General features: G+C 39.6%; 1 protein-coding gene across 4 annotated transcripts in view; it reads left to right on the top strand.

Moving 5' to 3' along the window:
- The window catches only part of LOC126278568 (protein unc-80 homolog), a 953,735-nt gene extending 928,274 nt beyond the window's left edge, over positions 1-25,461 (top strand). For all 4 annotated transcript variants that reach the window (XM_049978772.1, XM_049978771.1, XM_049978773.1 and 1 more), the window contains 2 exons: positions 14,932-15,089; positions 24,315-25,461. In XM_049978772.1, coding sequence (XP_049834729.1) covers positions 14,932-15,089; positions 24,315-24,779 — 623 coding nt within the window. In that variant the 3' untranslated portion in view covers positions 24,780-25,461. The remainder of the gene's footprint in view (positions 1-14,931; positions 15,090-24,314) is intronic.
- Positions 25,462-25,724: the final 263 nt, after the last annotated feature.

The raw sequence follows: 25,724 nt of genomic DNA, 5'->3' as shown, positions 1-25,724 counted from the left end.
AGAAGGCAAAAAGGAATACAAACGTCTCAAAAATGAGATCAACAGGAAGTGCAAAATGGCTAAGCAGGGATGGCTAGAGGACAAATTTAAGGATGTAGAGGCTTATCTCGCTAGGGGTAAGATAGATACTGCCTACAGGAAAATTAAAGAGACCTTTGGAGAGAAGAGAACCACTTGTATGAATATCAAGAGCTCAGATGGAAACCCAGTTCTAAGCAAAGAAGGGAAGGCAGAAAGGTGGAAGGAGTATATAGAGGGTTTATACAAAGGCGATGTACTTGAGGACAATATTATGGAAATGGAAGAATATGTAGATGAAGATGAAATGGGAGATAAGATACTGTGTGAAGAGTTTGACAGAGCACTGAAAGACCTGAGTCGAAACAAGGCCCCGGGAGTAGACAACATTCCATTAGAACCACTGACAGCCTTGGGAGAGCCAGTCATGACAAAACTCTACTATCTGGTGAGCAAGATGTATGAGACAGACGAAGTACCCTCAGACTTCAAGAAGAATATAATAATTCCAATCCCAAAGAAAACAGGTGTTGACAGGTGTGAAAATTACCAAGCTATCAGTTTAATAAGTCACAGCTGCAAAATACTAACGCGAATTCTTTACAGGCAAATGGAAAAACTGGTAGAATCCGATCTCGGTGAAGATCAGTTTGGATTCCGTAGAAATGTTGGAACACGTGAGGCAATACTAACCTTATGACTTATCTTAGAAGAAATATTAAGAAAAGGCAAACCTACGTTTCTAGCATTTCTTAGACTTAGAGAAAGTTTTTGACAGTGTTGACTGGAATACTCTCTTTCAAATTCTGAAGGTGGTAGGGGTAGAATACAGGGAGCGAAAGGCTATTTACAGTTTGTACAGAAACCAGATGGCAGTTATAAGAGTCGAGGGGCATGAAAGGGAAGCAGTGGTTGGGAAGGGAGTGAGACAGGGTTGTAGCCTCTCCCCGATGTTATTCAATCTGTATATTGAGCAAGCAGTAAAGGAAACAAAAGAAAATTCGGAGTAGGTATTAAAGTTCATGGAGAAGAAATAAAAACTTTGAGGTTCGCTGATGACATTGTAATTCTGTCAGAGACAGCAAAGGTGTTCGAAGAACAGTTGAACGGGATGGACAGTGTCTTGAAAGGAGGATATAAGATGAATATCAACAAAAGCACAACAACGATAATGGAATGTAGTCGAATTAAGTCGGGTGATGCTGAGGGTATTAGTTTAGGAAATGAGACACTTAAAGTAGTAAAGGAGTTTTGCTATTTGGGGGGCAAAATAACTGATGATGGTCGAAGTAGAGAGGATATAAAATGTAGACTGGCAATGGCAAGGAAAGCGTTTCTGAAGAAGAGAAATTTGTTAACATCGAGTATAGATTTAAGTGTCACGAAGTCGTTTCTGAAAGTATTTGTATGGAGTGTAGCCATGTATGGCAGTGAAACTTGGGCGATAAATAGTTTGGACAAGAAGGGAACATAAGCTATCGAAGTGTGGTGCAACAGAAGAATGCTGAAGATTAGATGGGTAGGTCACATAACTAATGAGGAGGTATTGAATAGAATTGGGGAGAAGAGGAGTTTGTGGCACAACTTGACAAAAAGAAGGGACTGGTTGGTAGGACATGTTTTGAGGCATCAAGGGATCAGAAATTTAGCATTGGAAAGTAGCGTGGAGGGTAAAAATCGTAGAGGGAGACCAAGAGATGAATACACTAAGCAGATTCAGAAGGATGTAGGTTGCAGTAAGTACTGGGAGATGAAGAAGCTTGCACAGGCATGGAGAGCTGCATCAAACCAGTCCCAGGACTGAAGACCACAACAACAACATTCTTATGTGTCATACCTATTAAACAGGAAGCACTGGATTCAGTGGCAAGTGCAACACTATGTTCAAAGAAGATAATGCTTGTAAAGCACATAGATATGTTTCTTATAGTTTTGAGCCATTTATGAACTTGGCATTTGAACTCTTTTGGGTCCACAGAATTTAAAACTAAACAGGCTTAGATCAAATATTACAGAAATTTTTTATCTCTTTTTTTATTGAATATATTGGCCATACATAAATAAGTCACCATGCATGGTAGTGATATGATCAGTGCATGGCTCTGCTCTGCAGTACTAATGCTGGTGCACCTTTACTACATGCAGCAGATGAAAAGTCTGACTGTAATGATCACACACAGTTATTTGTATTTGCTTTTTGAAGGCAAAAAACTAAATTAAAAGGCAAAATAAAATTAATAATACAATATTCCACAAAGTAAGTTACATATGAAATATTTACAGTTGTAACTGTAGCTGAGTTTGTGTCCTTAAATATTATACTGATGTGGTAAGGTGGCACTCTTAACTGGTCTTTCAGAGTCACTGAATAAAATGGAGAATGTGCATGCCTTCTCTGTGCTTTCTAATAATAAATACTGTCAGATTTCTTATCTCACATGTTTGTTACATTATGCGATTCCCTATGTTGTCTTGACCTGTAACTCAATAATCATAAAATTCATGATCTCTCTCTCTCTCTCTCTCTCTCTCTCTCTCTCTCTCTCTCCCTCTCCCTCTCCCTCTCCCTCCCTCTCCCTCTTCCCCTCCCTCCCTGTGTCTTTTAATATAAGATCTATAACATATTATCAAGGTTATATGAACAACATCTCTTACTGGTTATGAGCATCTAATTTTTATGTAAAACATGACTATGTATCATTCCTTTTCATAATTCATCCCTGCCTCTCATGAAAATTTAGTTCAGAAGTGAATCTTGGTACTGCCAAGGTTGTCAGCAGTCTGAGGTTGAAGCATAACAGCATTTTAACATCAAGATGTGTTAGAAGATGGACTTCATTGTTTGCATATTCAAAAAATCTTAGAATGTAGAGATATGCAAAGTTGAAGAATTAGTACTTTCTGAATGCACAGTTGTTCATGTTACTAAAAAAGCACTTTTCTGTGAATTATTTATAGAATGATAACTTACTGATTCTTTATTGTAGATTATTAAGATTTGTAGAAAATCTAGATATTACTTGAAAAAGTACTCTAAATGATTTAGATGTCTCCTGAAGCATGCTTTTAACATTCAGCTCTGTTTTTTATCTAAGATTAGTAAATCTCTTTGGAATTTCTAACTATTTGTTGAAATGTCATTCTAAAATAACTGATAGGTGCTCATATATTTGCTGTTGATCCTACAATGTTATGCTTAGTATGTCACTTTCCCAGTACATGTTAAATACTCAGTTTCTTGGTTATAGACCACCAATAATACAAGTAGTTTAGTCACATTTATGGTTCACAACTAGCAGCTTATATTGTACCTGTTTATTATTGTCTACCCTATAGCTGGCTACATTTACTTTTGCTTTCATGGAAACAAACAAGCTGAGCTGGCAAGTTTTTGGTAGCCAAAGGTTTGGTAAACTTAGGACCAGGTAATCCAGTTCATTTAAGTGTTCAGGTACATCTTTTAACTGTTTTCAGTATGCAAAATTATCTGTACCTTGTATATTTGTTTTAATCAGATCTAACTGGAAGAAGCAAATCAGATTTAATAAAATGCATCAGTTTTTCAAGTTGCTTAATATATCTCTCAAGATATTTAATTACCTCTTCGGAAAATAATTCTCTTTACTAAACAAAACACTATAAAGATAATGGTGTCAAAATTCATTCATTGTAAAACATTCTGTCAAACAATTATCAGTTGCATTGTATGTATTAGTACATCTCACAAATCATTTATGAAGGTTCCATTAAGAAATCTACATTAAAATTACTCATTTTGGCTATCATCTTACCACCTTTCATTTAGTCCAATGGTGACTACATGGAAAAGCGTATAAATGCATATACCAGTCAACCAAACCATTATGGCTGTGTTCACTTTCAGTGAAGAAAGTACATGCCATTCTTTTGCCCATACAACTTGGTGTTTACGCAGTTGTTGGCTAAGAATCACCAGAGCAAAATGTAGACAGCCACATTTCATCACCACTCATAAAGTAGTATATAATTCTTTCTCACTGAAATTCAACTCACTGTGATAACTGAACTGTTTAAATATGTTTCAGCATGTACAATAGTAACAGAAGAAACAATATGTGATGGCCACTCAGAGAAGACAGTGTAGCTCATAGTATTGAACCACCCTTCCAAATATGAAGTTTAGTCATAGATGTTATTGTTTTTGAGTTTCATTGTGAATAGACACTCTTGAGTGCAGTTGCCCTCTATAGTGTAAGTGATGGTGGATGGGCTGGGAGGCCTAGTGGGAACACTGTTGACATAAAGAGAATCATTTATTCAGCTTTAATTATTTGCATCATTAACTCAGTGAGGCAGACATGCCTCACTCTGATGACTCTGGCTGGCACTGGCTCATGGCCGGCTGTTTCCGCCCAGTGAGGAGATGCTCACATAGGCGCCCCAGGATGCTGATGACAGTCTGGAGAATGGACAGCAGCCACAGTAGGCCCTGCCTGTGACATCAGCAGTGTGCTGTGTGTTGTGGTGTTGTGGCATTCTACAGCGGAATGACCTCTTCTTGTATATCATCACCACAGGCACTCACTGCAGCGACACATGGTGACTGCTGTGCACAGGTATGCCATCCAGCATCCAGCAGGAGTTGGACATTAGCTGGCACTGAGGCACCAAGTCCCTCAAAGATCTCAGTGCTGGTGCAGATGGCAGTTGCAAGGAACTCAGTGCTGGCGGCAACTAGCACAACCCAGGCTCAAACTTATAGTTGCTACTGGTGACGCCCAATCGTCCAGCATGGCACTGATGCTGTGGTTGTGCTTCTGGATTCTGAAGAAGTACCTCTGCCTCAAAATTCAGACCTATTTATGTGGCCTCAAAATTCAGACCTATTTATGTGGTTTCACCATGCATTTATTACACCAAAACTTTGCACGTAATCACCTAGCCTGTAACAAGAATCTTGCCCTGGTGTAGTGACATCACCCTGCTTGCTATAGCCATTACTGCTGCATGGTGCAATTTTCTGCTCAGCGCATCGAGCCTGTCTCTCAATCCTTCCCACTTGTCACCACGCTGCAGCTTTCAGTCCAGGACTACTATTGAAAAACTCCACAACAGCTTTCTTGCCATTTCTTATTAATTTCACTAAAACTGGGTATTGGCACTACACTGCCCTCCTCCATGGAGAAAACTTGGTCTCTCAGATCTTGTTAAGATGTGGTTCTCCACCACAACTACTTCTTCCCTTAATCTATAGAATACATACACACTACTGGCTATCCCTAAAAACTATACAGTGACTCCGTTAATCTTTAAAAACTCAAACTTATTTCTAGTCTCCTGCCCAGGGAACTTGAACTACCCATGGGTCAGGTTTCTCAACAGCTCAGATAAATAAAAGCTGTGCAGAGCAAAACCAAAGCCACCATGGCACTAGGAATCGCAATACTCAAAATCTTGGTTATCAATGCCTACCATCCTGATACTGTTGTACATGCTGCATTAACTGCTTCACAGTGATCCATCCCTCCTTAGCGGCTATTATCTGACTTAGAAAATGGATTAGGCTAGGTTTATAGGTACTGTTCAGGAAGTTGAGGTTTTTTTTAGGCAATATCTCTTAAGGGTTCATCTGGCCATTGCAGTTGCGGCTGTGTTACATTTAACAGAATAGTTCGCATCACTGTAGTCAGTAAATGGAATGTTGGTCCTAAAATATCACACATAGTCCCATTAATCAACAACCCACTGGCTCTTAACTCCAAATGGCTTACTCTCACAAGTTGTCCTTGCTCGTAGCAACTAGCAACCACTACTATGTGGTCATGTACTGAATACATTCAAATCAAACCCATTTTCAGGAAATACAGCTTCAGTTGCATCAGCTCTTCCCACCATGGACAAACCCCTATCTTATCCCTTGAACAACAGTATGATGCATGTGCTTTCATCTCTCTGGATTTATGGATTTTGCGAGTATGGCATATATGCCTATGCAACCCCCCCCCCCCCTCCACCCCCTCTGGCATTGCTGTAGCTCATCCTCAATCATTACCAAGTGTCAGCCCCCACTTCCACCACTAGTAACACCCAATTCTCTCTCATTTGCACTATCTTCCCAACTGCCTCTAGTTTCACTGGATAGATGTACACTGTGAGTAATGTTTGCCTGCTTTATTTCTTTGTTGATAGTTCTCAGTGTCAACATACTGCATTGTTATACTAACTGAAAAATGGGGGGGGGGGGGGGGGGTGGAAGTTCAACACTGAATACTGTAAATAATTTAGCCAACAGTGTCACAATTCTGTTTCACTGTTCTTTACTTTCACTGTTCACAACCCCCAATGTTACACAATTATATGGCCAGTTCACTATTGGTAAATGTTGATAAGCCTCATTAATAGATTAGAGGCAACATCAGCATACTGCTACAATAGTTTGCTGTTATACATCTATGAGCAGTAAAAACCTAAACACAGTTCACAATTCTTGCAGAGTAATACACTACATGTGACCCTACTTCTCAAATAAATTGAACTGACATTGTCATTAATTGTTTTAACACAAAGCCTATTTCTGTTACACTCATTCCATTGTTATGCATTATTGTTAGTTTTACCAATACATAATTCCGTCTGAAAATTGGCCACAGACTGACTGTCTCAGGACCAAAAACCGGTCCTTTATATATCCTCACAATAATAGGCACTGATACTAAGTTACAGAAATTACAATTAAAACATAACTCATTCAATTAACTGAATACATCAAAAAATTCTTCCTTTTTAACAGTTCCTTCTATCACAAAGGTTAGGCCGAATTATTTGTTTAAATAATGAAACTGACAGACATAGTTATGCAAACAATACCTTTGACAAACCAGGTAATTATTTGGAATTAATTAAGGGCTGACTTTGCTAATATGTTTTCGAGCACAGCCAAATAAATACTTTAAGGATTCTAGTAGTTCTTCTTCCAAATGTTTATAATTGGAATCTAAGTCGCGAAACAAATACTGGTTTCACCCTATAACAAAATTATCAACTAGGAATGGTCAAAAAAAAATTAGGAAGTTAATTACATACACAAAACTAACCATAAAATTGGACCTGGTGCTATATTTCTTGAGACTGAGGGTCAACCTTTCCCTTTTATGGAAATGCAGATTATACTTATGCTTGTTAATGGTAATTAGGCAAAAATGAAAATAAAATGAATTTAAGGATGAAACTGGCAAAACAAGAGAGGAAACAAAGAGATCCCAGCTTGCTTCATCACACATTTAACACTCAGATGGCATCTGCATATCGGCCACCTATCCTCACTGACATGTAATACTGTGCATTATCTGTTGTTATGCCCATAGTTTCTCCATGGTAGTAGAAACACAAGTTCTGGCTGCTTGGCTCTACCCATAATTGCAGTTCTGGTGGTAATTCTACCCATCCTTTCTCAAGCCCTCCAGGTATTGTTCAGGTGAGAAGACCAGACTTAACTGCCCATCTAGTGACTGATAAACAGCTTCCTGCATGTTCATCATCTCCACTATTGCATCCCAGCTACCATCCCCTAGTGACTGCAACAGTCTTGTCATTGTTATCTTATCATCCAGCATTTGCACTCATGCTTGAACTGCCTCTAAATCCCAGTTTATAATACTAGTTGATGTTCTGACATAATCCAGCACTTCCTTAGTAGGCTGTTGTAGCACACACATGTTGTTCAACATGCTGCTCTCCAAACTCACAATCCACATTAAATGCCATTCCATAGACACCCTATTCCCTTGTCCTAAATACCTTGTAGCTCCTATTGTTTTGTATAGGTTACTATTGTAACTCGCATCTGCTGTCCCAGATGTGGTCTTCAGTATTCTACCTCCAGCACCTGTCTATCCCATTTTTACCTTATGTGACTCATGCCACACTACTCCTATCAGTTTCTGCATCTGTTCCATCAATCGTGCACACACACTGATCAATTTCTGGTATACTTTTGATACCTCCTTAAGTATTCTGTTAGTACTTATTAACTGCTAAAAACCCAAAAATACCTCCTCCAACCTCATTATCTCATCCCCAGCTCCCATACATTGAATACTAAACTTAATGACCATCTGTGGGTAGATAATAACACATCCTGCTGCCTGGAAAACAAGACTTTCCATTCAGATGATGATCTCACAGCAGTCCAACTTTGTCCAAGGAGAAGAGGTATAGCACTGCCAAAACTAACATTCTTCTTTCGACACCTCCTCCACATGGCAACCTGAGGACAGGGACCATTATTACCTTCACTTCCCCCAGAATCCTGCTGTCTCCAAACAGCACATCTCATCATACTAAACACATACATCTAAAATCACTCCAATCACCTACACAATACAAAAAAGAAAACAACTGAAAACACAAAACATTTTGACTGCTTTCTTGGCCTTAGTGCGTACCGTGCTTGAGATGCATGAACTTCTATACCTGTTGCTCATTCTTTTGCTTCTCCTTCTTCGCTTCCTTCCTTGGTCCCATTATATTCTGCCTTGAACTGCTTCTGGCACGCCCTTGAATGGTTATAGATGCCTGACATGTACAACCATTTCAGTTTCACATTCACAGGTGGCATGGTTTCAATCACTTGGTACGGGCCCTGGTACTGTGTCACAAACTATTTTGTCTACCCTTTTTGGATATAAGGACTTGACTGCATCACCCATTGGCTCACTTTGTACTGAGGTAATGTTCCCACATGCTTCTTTGGTTGCTCTTGCTTTTCCAAGATGTCTTGGTGTGTGTTTGTTGAACCTTCTTCCAAACCTTTGCAGATTCTTGGACTGAGCCTCCACTCTTACTTCCTTTCTGCCTAATCATGTTGAAAAGCAATGGCATCTTCTTACCATAAACCACTTTGACTGGTGACAATCTTATGCTAGAGTGTAGTTCTGAATTATGTGTGTGCACCATAAAAGATAAATATGCATCCCAATCTTAATGGTGGCCATTCCCGTAATAACTGAACACCTTCCCAATCGTCTGATAAAACTGTTCCATCCTTCCATTTGCTTGATAATGTACTGGACAAGTTCTTAACTTCTTTACCTTCAGCAACAGACACAGTTCTATCAGGTCTGACATGAAGTTTGACCCATGTTCAGTTATTATTATTTCTGACACTCCATACTTCCATACTCATCTACTCACCAATGCTTGCGCAATTGTGATTGTCTACTGGTCCGGCATTGGCACCTTCTCAATATAACATAAAAAAATATCTGTAATGGTTAACACAAAAGATTTCCTGCTGGCATTTGGCATGTCCTGCAATAGCACCTGTTTCCCACTTAAATCTACATGCTGCACACTCTCAACACAACTGACTTACTAACGAACCTCATTTTTGCGTCCTCGCCAATACGACTTCTCTGCCACCTCTGATTCATTTCCCATCATTCCCCATGGCCCAATAAGACATGATCATGCATTCACTTGAATATGTCTCCCATCAACTTCACTGGCACGACCACTCATGGTCATAATTTCATCTGACTACATAATAATCTGTCATACTTGTTACATTGCTGTTGTTTGCTATACTGTCTACACTCTTCATCATTAATCTGTGCTGTTTGCCACTAAACCAGGTCTTGATCTTGTGCTTGTATTACTGCTACTTTTGTGGGTCCGTATTTCCATGCTTCCTCCCTGGTTTGTGAATTGCTTCACACGCTCAGATTTGCTGAGTTTGAATGCCCACCTCATCAGTCTACTGGACAGGTCCGTCAGTGCCTAGTAATTGCTTCAAAGCAGCATGGTCCCTCACTGCCTTAAACTTCCTTCCATACAGGTAACACTGAAAATATGTCACACAGTACACCATACTAAGCATTTCTCTTTTGATCGTTGAATCATTTTTCTCCACTCTGTTCATCTGTCTTGATACAAAAGCAGTAAGATGGTCTTGCCAATGACCTCTTGATTCAAAATGCACCTGACAGCATGGGTTGATGCATCACATGACAATGTAAATTATTTCTGAAAGTATGGAAACATCCACAATAGACTTGACATTAATGCCCCTTTTAATGTGACAAACACTCTATCACACTCTTCAAACCACAAACCACAGAAACCTGACACCTTTCTTTAACAACTGTGTGAGGGGCTTTGTTATATCCACAAATCCTTTCATGAATGTTCTATAATATTTTGCAAATCCAAGAAAAGATTGTAATTCTTTGTTTGTTCCTGATACCAGAAAATCTTGCACCAATCTAGGATCAATCCTCACATCCTCTTTTTAATTTCATGACCTAAATAATTGAGTTCTTGTAGTGCACAGTGACACCTCTCCTTACTTAGCACTGAAATGAGCTGACTGTAACCTCTTGAATACTTTTCTTAGTCATTGCCTATATTCCTGTTTATCCCTTGAAAAGAGGATTATGTCATCCCCATACATCAGACATTGATGAGGTTTCATTACATTCAGTACACTGACCAAAATCCTGGAGTTCCGCTGGTGCATTTTTAAACCAAGCAGCATTCTTATATAGTCATAATATCCCCATGGTTCTGAAATTGCAGTCTTCGCTCTGTCCCCTGGATCCACTTCTAATTAATTGTATCCACTCTTCGATTGTCTAGAACTGCTGGCACTGCCCAAGATTATCAGTCATTTCTATGATGTTCAGGATAGGGTAGTAATCCATCATAGTATTACTATTTAAATGGTGATACTTCTTCGGTACAATCACAATTCTCTCCCTCCTTGTATTATACCATCGGCTTAATTGTTGATTGATAAACTCCTTCAAACTCATTTGTAGGGACCATGGTATTCTGTATGGCCTATAATAAACCAGTGCTTCATTCCCCATAGGGATACTGTGTTGCATCATTGGTGTTGAAGGCAACAGCCCTTGCAATAAAAAAAAAAATTAAATTAAATTAAATTTTAAAAAAAGGGTCGCGAAATCCTAGCAACAGGTCCTCCATCTGTGTCCCCTCGATACCCTTTAAATGCTTCACACTGTTACAGCCCACTCCTCTTGCTTGGCAGTCTTGCTTATCTGGAATTTCCAATGTTGTCACTGTGATTTCCTTTAACAAGGTAATCTGATCAGAACCAAAATTGCCCACATTTATGGGTATTGCCTTGCCTCTACCCCTTCCGTGTACATGTACAATACTCACTATCTTCCAATGGTTCCACTATACAAACATACCAATCAGTAAGTCTTGCTCCACACTCATCCATGGTGACTTTCCATAGCCACTTGACACACAGTTATGCAAGTTAAGCCTCAGTGTCATTGAATCTGGGTTAACTGGATTGCCTTGCGCAACAGATGCACCTCATGACACATCAACATCAGGAACAGCTTCCCCTAGCTGGAATGTCTTCCCACTAAGCTCCACTATACCTCACCAATGATCAATTACAATGTGATGCTGATGCAGAAAATCTAACCCTGGAATCATACTGTAGCCCTTGCTTACATGGGACACTACTTCCACATACTGCTTACAAAAAACTCATTATTACTGACCCCAGTGGTCATATACCACTATCCCCTACCCAAAGCAACTTATAATGTGATGGATTCCATTACCTCTCACCCACTAAATCTCTCACGTCCACTGTCCCTTTGCCCAACAAAAACTTATACTCTACCACCTATTACACACATTATGGCACATTCCACTGCTACATTCATTTGCACTCCATTTTCTTTTACTGGGAATGCCTTTCATTGGATCTGGGGTTCTCTCTTAAGTTTAACAGTTGAAACCCAGATCAAGCCTATCGTTACTCCTCTACCCTTGCTACTGATCCATACAACCTCTATTAATATTCCCATTAAACTGCTGGTAGTTCATATCACCTCTATTACTCTGTGGCTGGAGGCTGCATGTGCCTATATGCCCGTAATTAAAACATCTTACACTTTATACAAACTCGTTTCCCCAATCCCTCACCCCTGATGAAACAATAATTTTGTCATACTTGAATACCAACCTGATTGCTGCATGAAGGTCCATAGGCATACCCTCTTAGACATGTCCCTTCTGGAAAGTGTCAACTGCCCATTGATTGGCTTTCTTCAGGATACCTTGTTCACTTCCTCACATGTGTTAACTCACATGTCTGCATGAAGTTTCCTCATGTTTTCCACAAAATCCTCTATGGTTTCATTATGCCCTTTTGAAATTATGCTCAACTGTTTACAGAAAACCCTTGCACTGTTCTACTTCCTTTGTCTCTGTTTTAATCCATGCCTTAGTTGTTCAAAAGTCTCTGGCTTGTGCAGCACCTCTGTGTGCCATACAAATGACTTTGCCTCTCCTGGCAGACACAACATTGCTATCTAAAACAAATGTTTATCTGACCAATGCCTTATGTCAGCCAATGCCAAGAGAACCTCTACAAATGCCAACACATCCTCAGGCAACCTACTGGAAAAGAGAGAAATCAAGTTCACAGCCACTGGATCCACTCTTAGGTTCTGCTACCTCAATCATCCTTCTCTGCTAGCTTATTGTTTACAAATATATTCTCTGCCCTGAACTGAGCTACCTGAACACTCACTTATTTTCACAAACCTAGCACTAACAATTCAACATGGATAGAACACTCTATCGCTACATGTACTACCCCACTTACTTCTTCTGTCTAATCATGAGCCAGCTGGACTCTCTACACTATCTTGCCATGTGGCCAAAGTAATTACATCTAAAACAAACAACTGCTACAGAGTCAGCACAAGGAGAATGCCCGAATAAATTGCACTGTGTACATTGCACAGATTGTAACCATTCATCCCCAGAATTACCTTTAAGCTGAGAGATCTCCACCAGCTATTCTGAACTCACAAAAGTAACTCTCCAGTTATGATGTCCCCTAACACTTGATTCCATGATTATCACCATAAAAGAATATAATAATCTCACTCACCCCTGTGATGAGGATACCATAGGCTACAGTTAGGACATCACACTGGGTGGGGGGTGTACACCCCCTGCCGTCCACTGCGGTGATGTCAGCTCTCCTGACACCACTCTGTTGAGAGCAGCTGCACTCAGTAGAGTGAGTGCACTCAGTAGAGTGAGTGGCTGGGAGGCCCAGTGGAAACACTGCTGATCAAAAGAAAGGTGTCTATTCAACTATAATTTCTCTCTGCATCATTAGCTCAGAAAGGCAAATGTTGACTCACTTTGTTGACCGTAGCCAGTGCTGGTTTATGGCTGGCTGCTTCTCCCCCCTCCCCCCCCCCCCTAAAAAAAGAACAGCCTCAGTAGCCCATGGCCTTGACATTAGTGGTTTGCTGTGTGTTGTGCTATAATTATTCCACTAGGAAACAGCCTCTTCTCGGGATACAGCCCTGCACACACATGCACCTCAGTGGCACATAGTGACAGCTGGCACAGGATGTGACTTGTTGCCTCATGTGGGGAACTCAGTGCTGGTGCTGACTGGCCCAATCTGGACTCAAAACTCACAGCTGCTACTGGTGATGCCAGTCATCTCATCATCTGGTGTGGCTCTTGCATCATAGTGGTGCTGCTGGATTCCAGAGAAGGACTTCTACCTCAAAATTTGGACATATTTATATGGCACTAACGTGTATTTGTTACTCCAAAACTTGGCACTTAGTCATGTAGCCCATAAGAAGAATATTGTCCTGGTGAGGTGACATGGACCTACATGCTAAGGCCATTACTAATGAGCAATGCAATTTTCTGCTCAGTGCAGCTAGGCCACCTCACAATCCTTCTGCGTACTTGTTATTCTGATCCACATATTGCCACACTGTGGCTACCAGTCCATACCTGCTATTGCAATACTCCGTGGTGGCTTTCTTACCATCTCTTATTAATTTCACTAAAACAAGGTAGTGGCACTACAACATTAAAAAATATTATTTGCTCATTTATAATGTTAATGAGTTGATAAGCATAATTCAAATCATAACATAGTTTGTGACTCCTTTCAAAGACCTAACTTTGAACTTCAGATCATCCATGAAAATAGTAAAATACATTAGCAGTAAATATGTGTGATGCATTCTGATAATTGTCCTAAGTGGATAATATATATTGTCCATCAAGAATTCCATGTAAGTAAAGAATGCTACTATTGAAATATTTGACTGCCACCCTCGTGAATTGCAGGTGCTGACAGGTAATGAAATAATTTCTAATTGACAACTGCTACTCCACTGATGAATTTCTGAGTAGATAATAAGTATTTGATTGGGTTGCATTTATCAAATTTTGTAATAGACTAAGGTTAAAACAAAAAATCCAGTTATGTAAATGGTCAGTTTGTAGCAATGTTTTCACAGAAAAAATGTACTTTATTTGTAATCATACTGAAACAGTCCAAATTGCAGTGAGTTGTTATTTTGGGAAACAAGCTCAACCATTGTTATCTTTTGTACAAGTGACAGCTGTTTCTGAATGTCACACTGGGATACTGGTATACATTGTAGCTTTCCTTTCCTCTATATTGCAGTCTACAAACTTATGAACATATTTAAAAACAACTGACTCGGATTATATCATTACATTTTATCACTTGAAACTGACACCAGTTACATGGAGCTGAAAAGGATATAATGTTCTTACAGGATATTACTGACAGTCTTTCTGTCATACAGCTTACAAAATCTGAATGAAATAAAGTAGCAGTCTAGTGCAACTGAACACAGCAAAGAAAGTTTTCATCATTTCCAATCATAAGAGTATTAAATAACTTGTTTCTCAAAATTTAGATTACACTGATGTCATCTAATCCAGTAATAGCTTTGACACAAATGAGATAGTAGCACTATTTGTTTTAATCGTGATCACTTGAAATCAAATAAGACCAAACAGAACAGAGAAAAATACGAAGTAAGAACCCTGACTTGTTTCTTACGGTAGTTAATTCAAATCTTATAGGTGAAACATCAGTAACACCTTTAAGTCCTGGCAGCCCCACAGAAGGAAGTTCAGGAGAGATGAGTAGTCGCAGTACTGATAAACCACGACTCCAAAGATCTAAGGCACAAAGCAGGAAGACTTTCCGACTACGCAAAAGCAGGAAAAGTCGCATAGAGGTGAGCTCATAATTTTCCTTTTTTATGTTGTGGAGCAAATTCATCTCCAGAAAATGTAGAAAGCTATTGCTGAACTGCTAGTTTTGTTGTGAGAGCCCTGTTTCATTTATGTTCGTACACTGGACATTTAAAAACTGTCAAAAAGATGAAAGTTATTTGTAAGATTATTTCAATGTATGAGTGATACAAGTTATGAGCATGAGAATATAATTTTTATCATATTTTTCAAAGTCATACTAGTAAGAAACGTACTTGTACAAAGTGATATACGTGAAACAAAGCAAGTAATTATCAGCAAATGTATTTCAAATGGCAAGTTTTTCATATGAGTTATAATTTTCATTACACTGCCTGGATGTTTCTCTTTCCATATAGCAAATAGCAAAGAAATACCATATTACACAAAAAAAATATGGCTTAATAATAATGGAGGTTTCAAAATTTCAAGAAGTTCATGAATAGTAATAGGTCTGTGTTATCATGTTTAAGTATAACTCTGAGAATTTCCAGTGGCTATTACCTGAGTAAATGAATAAGTGGCATAATAGTCACTAACAGCTGTTATTCATGTATCAAACTCCTTAACTTTATTCAAATTCAGTTCACTGAAAAACTTAATGACACACTTCACCAGGTTTCCATCTGCCTCTCATTGTGCACTAACATGAGTTACAGCCCAACCAATACACCGCCTCATTCATCCTTCAAAATGGTATAATGTCACCCATGCAAAATCTGCATTACCCTGGTGCATCACTCTCACATCCCTGCCCACAATCCTACACATCTGTTGTCATTCTCCCTGTGAATGACACAGGTGCAATAACTGTTCAGGCCATACAGGTAAATCAGCAGTATAAAATCATGAGCTGTGTTTACAAGATACAATTTTCCAAAATTAAATTTTCATATGAATCTAACCATTACACAGAAATGTCATAAAAGTCAAAAATCCTGACAGCAACTTAAAAACTGAAAATTTAAGTTGTGGGCCTTAGTATTAAATAATTACTTAGTTGCCTCCAGAGGGCAGAGGTGACATGACATCCTCATCAGGTGGCAAAAATGAGGCATCTGTGAGTTAGCTCATCTGTCTCCCTTTTTGTACATGAGTTGAAGAGGTCATCTGTCTCCCTTTTTGTACCTGAGTTGAAGACACACCAAGTAAGACAGAAGTGTTTCTGGTGGTGGTGGTGGTGGTCAGTTAGTTAGTTGATTAGTTAGTTAGTTAGTTTGTTTGTTGGTTGGTTAGTTGGTTAGTTCCTTGTTCCACATATCAAATACACGTAAATATCATGATGGCGGTGATAGTTGAGGTCAAGTCTTAATCTGCAGTAGTCTGGCACCTTACAGTGAGAGTGATCCACCCATAGGGAAGAAAGACGGAACCCACATCTTGTTAGTGTCATGATTCACTATCCCCAACAACAGTTGTCTTACTGCTATCACCATGTCTTTAAGTTTCAGACACTGCCAAGTACCTATATAAACTGGCAATCATACAAGTAGACTAGCATTTTGCCTTGTGGCTGGGATGTGTAGCCCTCCTAGACCCCTGGTTAGCAGAGGCAGAGTGTTATCTTCAGCTGTTGCCTGACTAGGATATCAGCCGAGCTTCTTCTCTTAATGATGAAAAATATCTGTTGATGTCATCAATGTAACTTCTTCTAAAATGAATGACATCTGATTGACAAAGGGGATATGCAGTATGAAAAAGAAAGCTATTTGATGTCTCATCAGTGCATCATAGAAGACTAAGGAGAGATACAAACACAGCCAATAAGAAAAGAGCAATGAACATTATCAGAAAGATAGCCTATGCCTCTGAGTTTTGTGATTCATTATCCTAGCTTTTGAAACTATTCCTTCCTTCCTCAAGGAAGAGAGAGGGATATAGTGGGGAAAGTTAAGAAGAAAAGGCAAGTCACTCAGACTGCAATATGAGAAGCATCCACCTGTAGTGAGGATGGGGGTAGAACTTCCTTTCTTACTCGATCCCTCTCTGACCCTGAGGAAGGAACTAATAGTTCCAAAAGCTTGGATAAAGACATCATTTTTATTTTTATTTGTGTCTATCAGTACTAAACATTTTGCCTCCTGATGATAAGTATGTGTGTATATGAGGTTTCTCACGTGAAATCTCATACAATACACTTTATCCAAAGAGTAATCTGCAACCAATTTAAATTTAGCACAAATCAAAATATTACAACTAACATAGTTTAGAGTCTATCGCAGTACACTGTACTTGCAAAGAAACATGCTTGACATCAAGTCATATGTCAGTTCACATGTCAAAACTCCGACCCTGTGAAGTGTAGTGGATTCAAAAGAATAAAATTATATACACTCCTGGAAATTGAAATAAGAACACCGTGAATTCATTGTCCCAGGAAGGGGAAACTTTTTGACACATTCCTGGGGTCAGATACATCACATGATCACACTGACAGAACCACAGGCACAAAGACACAGGCAACAGAGCATGCACAATGTCGGCACTAGTACAGTGTATATCCACCTTTCGCAGCAATGCAGGCTGCTATTCTCCCATGCAGACGATCGTAGAGATGCTGGATGTAGTCCTGTGGAACGGCTTGCCATGCCATTTCCACCTGGCGCCTCAGTTGGACCAGCGTTCGTGCTGGACGTGCAGACCGCGTGAGACGACGCTTCATCCAGTCCCAAACATGCTCAATGGGGGACAGATCCGGAGATCTTGCTGGCCAGGGTAGTTGACTTACACCTTCTAGAGCACTTTGGGTGGCACGGGATACATGCGGACGTGCATTGTCCTGTTGGAACAGCAAGTTCCCTTGCCGGTCTAGGAATGGTAGAACAATGGGTTCGATGACGGTTTGGATGTACCGTGCACTATTCAGTGTCCCCTCGACGATCACCAGAGGTGTACGGGCAGTGTAGGAGATCGCTCCCCACACCATGATGCCGGGTGTTGGCCCTGTGTGCCTCGGTCGTATGCAGTTCTGATTGTGGCGCTCACCTGCACGGCGCCAAACACCCATACGACCATAATTGGCACCAAGGCAGAAGCGACTCTCATCGCTGAAGACGACATGTCTCCATTCGTCCCTCCATTCACGCCTGTCGCGACACCACTGGAGGCGGGCTGCACGATGTTGGGGCGTGAGCGGAAGACGGCCTAATGGTGTGCGGGACCGTTGCCCAGCTTCATGGAGACGGTTGCGAATGGTCCTCGTCGATACCCCAGGAGCAACAGTGTCCCTAATTTGCTGGGAAGTGGCGGTGCGGTTCCCTACGGCACTGCGTAGGATCCTACGGTCTTGGCGTGCATCCGTGCGTCGCTGCGGTCCGGTCCCAGATCGACGGGCACGTGCACCTTCCGCCGACCACTGGCGACAACATCGATGTACTGTGGAGACCTCACGCCCCACGTGTTGAGCAATTCGGCGGTACGTCCACCCGGCCTCCCGCATGCCCACTATACGCCCTCGCTCAAAGTCCGTCAACTGCACATACGGTTCATGTCCACGCTGTCGCGGCATGCTACCAGTGTTAAAGACTGCGATGGAGCTCCGTATGCCACGGCAAACTGGCTGACACTGACGGCGGCGGTGCACAAATGCTGCGCAGCTAGCGCCATTCGACGGCCAACAACGCGGTTGCTGGTGTGTCCGCTGTGCCGTGCGTGTGATCATTACTTGTACAGCCCTCTCGCAGTGTCCGGAGCAAGTATGGTGGGTCTGACACACCGGTGTCAATGTGTTCTTTTTTCCATTTCCAGGAGTGTAGTTACTAGCTAGTGACAATGAGGCATTAAAACCAAAATATTGACTACAAAGAAACAAAATGATGGATTAACATGAGAAAAGTAGTCCTGTGGATGTGAAATCCATCAAACAATGATACAACATGCTTACAAAAATACGAGTGTACATAGGAGATTTGAAAACAATAAAATATCCAGCATTTCTAATGGTATCACAATAAATCCAACAATCCAAGAAATCTGTAGATTAATGGAAGTTGGTATCATACAACAAAAGATTATATGTACACCACAGCTGTGCAAGGAAACAAAAATGAATTTCCAATAATTGACAGCTCCCTGTTAAAAAAATATCACTTCCTCAACTGCAAAATCAACGTGCAACCTGGAGTTAGAACACAAAACTTGACAAACATTAGAAAAATTTGGGAAATGCCAAACAAGTGGCTGCAGAATTAGATTCTAAACCCAAACATAATTACAGATTTGTATTTGTATATGCTGTAATGAATTCATTAAGAATAAGCAGTGAAAAATAAATTACTAATGAGACAAGGAACATGATTCATTCAGCAGCCAGTGTCTACGTAGGATCCAGGCTCATTAAAAAAGTCAGTGACTGATAATTATATATCTCTAAGATAAATTGTGCAAACAAAGAACAATGTGATCGTTTTTGGGCAAGTTTCGTAGAGCGCTCTACAGCTCCCTCTAGTACCAAGGAAGTTATTCCCTGATGTCTTAACAGATTCCCTACCATCCTGTCCCTTCTTCTTGTAAGTGTTTTCCATATATTCCTTTTCTTGTCGATTTTGCAGAGAATATCATTCCTTACCTTATCAGTTTACCTATCAGTTTAATAAGCCACGGCTGCAAAATACTAACGCGAATTCTTTACAGACGAATGGAAAAACTGGTAGATGCAGACCTCGGGGAGGATCAGTTTGGATTCCGTCGAAATGTTGGAACACGTGAGGCAATACTGACCTTACGACTTATCTTAGAAGAAAGATTAAGAAAAGGCAAACCTACGTTTCTAGCATTTGTAGACTTAGAGAAAGCTTTTGACAATGTTGACTGGAATACTCTTTTTCAAATTCTAAAGGTGGCAGGGGTAAAATACAGGGAGCGAAAGGCTATTTATAATTTGTACAGAAACCAGATGGCAGTAATAAGAGTCGAGGGGCATGAAAGGGAAGCAGTGGTTGGGAAAGGAGTGAGACAGGGTTGTAGCCTCTCCCCGATGTTATTCAATCTGTATATTGAGCAAGCAGTAAAGGAAACAAAAGAAAAATTTGGAGTAGGTATTAAAATTCATGGAGACGAAGTAAAAACTTTGAGGTTCGCCGATGACATTGTAATTCTGTCAGAGACAGCAAAGGACTTGGAAGAGCAGTTGAACGGAATGGACAGTGTCTTGAAAGGAGGATATAAGATGAACATTAACAAAAGCAAAACGAGGATAATGGAATGTAGTCAAATTAAATCGGGTGATGCTGAGGGAATTAGATTAGGAAATGAGACACTTCAAGTAGTAAAGGAGTTTTGCTATTTAGGAAGTAAAATAACTGATGATGGTCGAAGTAGAGAGGATATAAAATGTAGACTGGCAATGGCAAGGAAAGCGTTTCTGAAGAAGAGAAATTTGTTAACATCGAATATAGATTTATGTATCAGGAAGTCGTTTCTGAAAGTATTTGTTTGGAGTGTAGCCATGTATGGAAGTGAAACATGGATGATAACTAGTTTGGACAAGAAGAGAATAGAAGCTTTCGAAATGTGGTGCTACAGAAGAATACTGAAGATAAGGTGGATAGATCACGTAACTAATGAGGAGGTATTGAATAGGATTGGGGAGAAGAGAAGTTTGTGGCACAACTTGACTAGAAGAAGGGATCGGTTGGTAGGACATGTTTTGAGGCATCAAGGGATCACAAATTTAGCATTGGAGGGCAGCGTGGAGGGTAAAAATCGTAGAGGGAGACCGAGAGATGAGTACACTAAGCAGATTCAGAAGGATGTAGGTTGCAGTAGTTACTGGGAGATGAAGCAGCTTGCACAGGATAGAGTAGCATGGAGAGCTGCATCAAACCAGTCTCAGGACTGAAGACAACAACAACAACAACCTTATCAGTCCAGCATTTGTCTGTAACATGACATCTCAAATGCTTCGATTCACTTCTCTTCTGGTTTTCTCACAGTCCATGTTTCACTTACCATATAATGCTGTGCTCCAAACATACATTCTCATAAGTTTGTTCCTCAAATCAAGGCCTATGTTTGGTACTAGTAGACATCTCTTGGCCAGAATGTCAATTTTATCAGTGCTAGTCTGCTTTTAATGTCATCCAGTCTCTATCCATCATGGGTTATTTTGCTGCCTAGGTAGCAGAATTCCTTAACTCCATTTACTTTGTGGTCGCCAATCCTGATGTTAAGTTTCTCACTGTTCTCATTTCAACTACTTTACTTCTTATTACTTTTGTCTTTCTTCGATTTACTCTTAATCCGTATCCTGTACTCATTATATTGTTCATTCCATTCAGTGGATCCTGTAATTGTTTTTCACTTTCACTCAGGATAGCAGTGTCATGAGCAAATCCTTCATATCCTTTCACCTTTAATTTTAATTCCACTCTTGAACATTTCTTTTATTTCTGCCATTGCTTCTTCGATGTGAAAATTGAACAGTAGGGGTGAAACACTACATCCCTGTCTTATAACCTGTTTCATCTGAGTAATTAGGGATTGAAATTCCAAAAAACACTGAAACACATTTTTTTTTATTTCCAACCAAGAAGCCAAACACAAATTTACAGAGATTTTTTTTGAAAATGCTTTCATAATGAAGTATTTGCATAAAAACCTCCATCCCTATTTTACCCCCTTAGGGGTTGAATTTCAAAAAACACTGAATCTCTCCCTCCCTCCCTCTCTCTCTCTCTCTCTCTCTCTCTCTCTCTCTCTCTCTCTCTCTCTCTTTCTTTCTTTTTAGCTTTAAAAAGATATTACAGAAATCATTAGGTCACTGAAAAATCTTGAGCTGACTTGATGGTGCCCCCCTTGAGTTACCTTAATAACCAGTCAATAAGTCAAGTTGTATTTTCTGAAAGAGTGAAGTATGCAGTGACAACTCTCACTTATAGCATTGGATACATAGAGAGTCACTTCTAATTATAGACCAATCCCCAACTTTCTGCTGTTCTCAAAATATTGTGAGAAAGTAGCTTAAAGTAGAATAATCTTATTACAGAACTTCAGTTTGATTCATAAAAGATTTTCCACTGTGAAAACAATATAAGATCTTAAAAAGTCAGTTCAGGTACACTTAAACGTGAAAAATTCAGTGTTGGCACAGTTTTTACGAACTTTGCTGTTTTAATATATGGTATATAGAAATTCCACCACCTTTATGTTTACATCTAAGAATTAACTGGATAAGATATAATCCTTTATTGACAAATCACATATCTGACTTTCAGTTAGCCAATATGTCTCAGTGTATTTCATTTAGGAGAACTTCTGCTAGTAGTTTGTTGATACTAATCAGTTAGATATTCTGATGAAGTACATTTATGTAATTTTTCTTTGCTGACTTACATGTTCTGTTGGTATATTGTACAGTGCTTCCTTTTAGGGTGCTGCAAAACTTAAGGATAAAAGTAACTTTCATGTGGTGTGTCATTGCCAAGTAACATAGCTCGATGAAACTTGGATCATACATAGAAAGAAAGTCCTACAGTTCAGTACAGTAGAGTACAGAAGGTAACTGAAAGAAATACACAATGATATGGACAGAGATGACATTTATATTCAAAGACAATAATTACACTGAAGTCACTGTTATTGATTATGGTCCCCTAGGCATTATGAAACGTGAAATGATTCTTAATAGGGTGTGTGATCGATCACCACAGACAGCATTGCATTCTCTACAACATGCTCCTGTGCTGGCCACAAGGTTGGTAAGGAGTTCTTGTGGTAGGGTATTCCACTAGTATTGTTGACAACTGCTGTATGGTCATTGGTGCACGTGGATGTGATGCAATATGTCTCCCCACCATGTCTCACAGGTGCTCAACGGGATTTAAGTCAGGGGAATAGTCTGTCCAGTCCATTTGCCGAATGTCCTCTCATTCCAAGAGCTTCTCCACCTCTGCTGTTTGTTACAGCTGTGCATTGTCATCCACAAAAAGGAAATGTCAGGGCTGAATACTCTCCAGAAAGATTCACATGGGGAAGGAGTACAGTGTCACAATAATGCTGACTGGGGTATGTATCTTATTTAAAGATTTGGAGATTAGTATACCTAGCCAACATTATGCTTCCGTATACAACACCTGGATCACCAAAATGATGAAGTTTGACAGTGTTCCTGTGCATTACATGTTTCCACCTCTTCCCATCATTATCGATCATCATCATTTTGGTAGTCCAAGTGTTACAGTGTGGAGAAGTATAATGTTACATGGCCATACAAACCTCCAAATCTTTGAATATGGTCTAATTAACAGTCACTGTTATTGTGAACACTGTACCCGTTCTCCATATGCATCTTTTCAGGGGTGCTTTCAGCTCTGACTTCATTTTTATGGATGAACAGTGCATGTGGAGGAGCTCTTGAAACATTGGAGCACTTCCACATGCATCAAAGACCATCCAGCAGGTGTCAGCTGTGTTGGTGGAGGATTTAAATGCCTTACCATACGGAGTCTCTACCAAACTTGATGCCAGTGTGGGAGCAAGTTACAGAGCAAGCATTGCTGTCCATGGTGATTACACACCGTATTAAAAATTGCATCCTGCCCTCTGTTATGTCCACAGGACCACCATGAATCACAATGACTTCAGTGTAATTATTATCTTTGAATAAAATTCATTTCTGTTTGACTCATTGCGTATTTTTTCAGTTACCTTGTGTACTGTACTGTACTAGTTCTGTCTGTGTGTGGGCCAAGTTTCATTGAGCTATGTTAGTTAGCAGTGATACATCAAGTGAAAGTTATTTTCATCTTTAATTTCTGCACACTAGTGTACATTCAAGTAGAAGAAATGAATATTAAATTGTCAGAACATTTAAATTAGTTCCTTTGTCAAGAACAAAATACAGATGAATCTTGTCAAGATAGACAGCATACAAAGTGTAAGTTATTACTTGCTGCTGTCTTTTTAAAAGATATTGAAGATTAAAATTTAAAACCTGTTTTTTGCATTTATATTTCAGCCCATTGACCATTTTCTGGATTCAGTGGTTGGTAGATATAATGCTGCCCCTATATATCTCATATAGGTATTCTCCAATTTTTGCTTTTATTATTTGGTGATTGGAGTATTCTTGACAGTGCCATGAAAACGATTTGAGTTAATTGTGACTATGTATAATTTTGTTTTAAGACACCGTGTTAATGCTTTGTTTACAGTTCTTAAATTTTTCATTGAAATAGTGATAATTAATTTTTTTAATAACTCTTGAAAAGGTTTCCCACATCAAAATTGAACCAAGGGAAATACCACAAGTCCCAGGACAGTCACCAACAATCCAGATGCCTGTTCTGGAATTGGCTGTCACTGGCATCCCGCCAGCTCCTGGAAACCAGCCTCCTCCGCAGCTGCAGCGGCTTTCAAGTCGCCTCACTCGAGAAGGCAGTGATGGTGGAAAAGATGTATCTTGGGATGACGTATCACTTACCTCTAGCATGTCAGGATACAGAGAGTCATATTCAGCTCTGGCAACAGCCATCGAAAGCCCTTCACCAGATTCCGGGCGACGAGACATGCCTTCCACAAGCAGTGCAGCTACAACACACATTGGCTCACCAGACACTTCAGCTAATAGTACTGGCGGAGAAGAGACTGCATTGCTGTGCCGCAGTGATCGTACATCATCACAACACTCATTGTTGATGGTATTTGAAACTCAAGATGAGGACACACTGATATGAGATTACAGTGTAGACAGACTTAATTTAAATGTCTTGTTGAAGTATGCACCTCTGAGTAATACTAACCACTTGTGTTACAGATCTGTGTCCACCAGTATCTTATTTCTTTTCATCTCTTTATTTAACATTTTGCATCTGCTTTGATTGTGAAATACAGCCTCCTGTGATTTAATTAGTTATTTATCCGTAGTGTAAGAAGAAGTTCCATTACAGTGTTCTTTTTGTTTAATGGTTAATATTCCCCTGTCTTACTGAGATGCTAGATTTTAATTTCTCACAGCTGCTAAACTAGTGATAAAATAGTAAAATGTTTCAAGTTTTTATTTATTTTTTATTGTAGATCAGTAATAAAAATTTCTCTCACATAGGAATATTTTTCTCCCACATTTTCCAGTGTTGGATGTACCTTCAGTTTTTAGTAGGACTTGTTATAAAACATTTACATAATTAGTTGGTAACTGGATGATAGCCTATGATATGTTATAGGTGAAACAATATTTTAATACTATTGTGGTACCATAAGTTAATGCACTGATGCCTAACTGAAGTCAAAGTGTATAAATTGCAGTTTAAATATGATGTTCTAACAAGATAAAGAACTGATCTCTATCTGCATTTATTCTGTTTGAATAAAACTGTAATTACAAAGTTATTTTAATAAATCCTTTTGCATGCTCACCAGAACTGATATGCCATATCTTCTCACCCTGTTTTCATTTTTCTACATGCTTCTGGCTCAAAGGCATGCTCAGGCTTCATAGCAAGAATTGAAAGACACACTAGATGCCTTCTACAAAAACTTGTCAATTTCACCACCATGCTTGTCATCCAGTTAATACAGATAAGTCTCCAATGAGTTACACCTAAGAGCCTCTCCCGCAATTTGGCAATGGTATCAAGATAAGAAAGTCAATGAGAAGGGAAATTCTTTGCATGAAGTGAGGA

Source organism: Schistocerca gregaria, chromosome 6, assembly GCF_023897955.1.
Source record: "Schistocerca gregaria isolate iqSchGreg1 chromosome 6, iqSchGreg1.2, whole genome shotgun sequence".
In the NCBI taxonomy this organism is placed as follows: Eukaryota; Metazoa; Arthropoda; class Insecta; order Orthoptera; family Acrididae; genus Schistocerca; species Schistocerca gregaria.
This window is presented reverse-complemented; position numbering and strand designations above follow the sequence as displayed.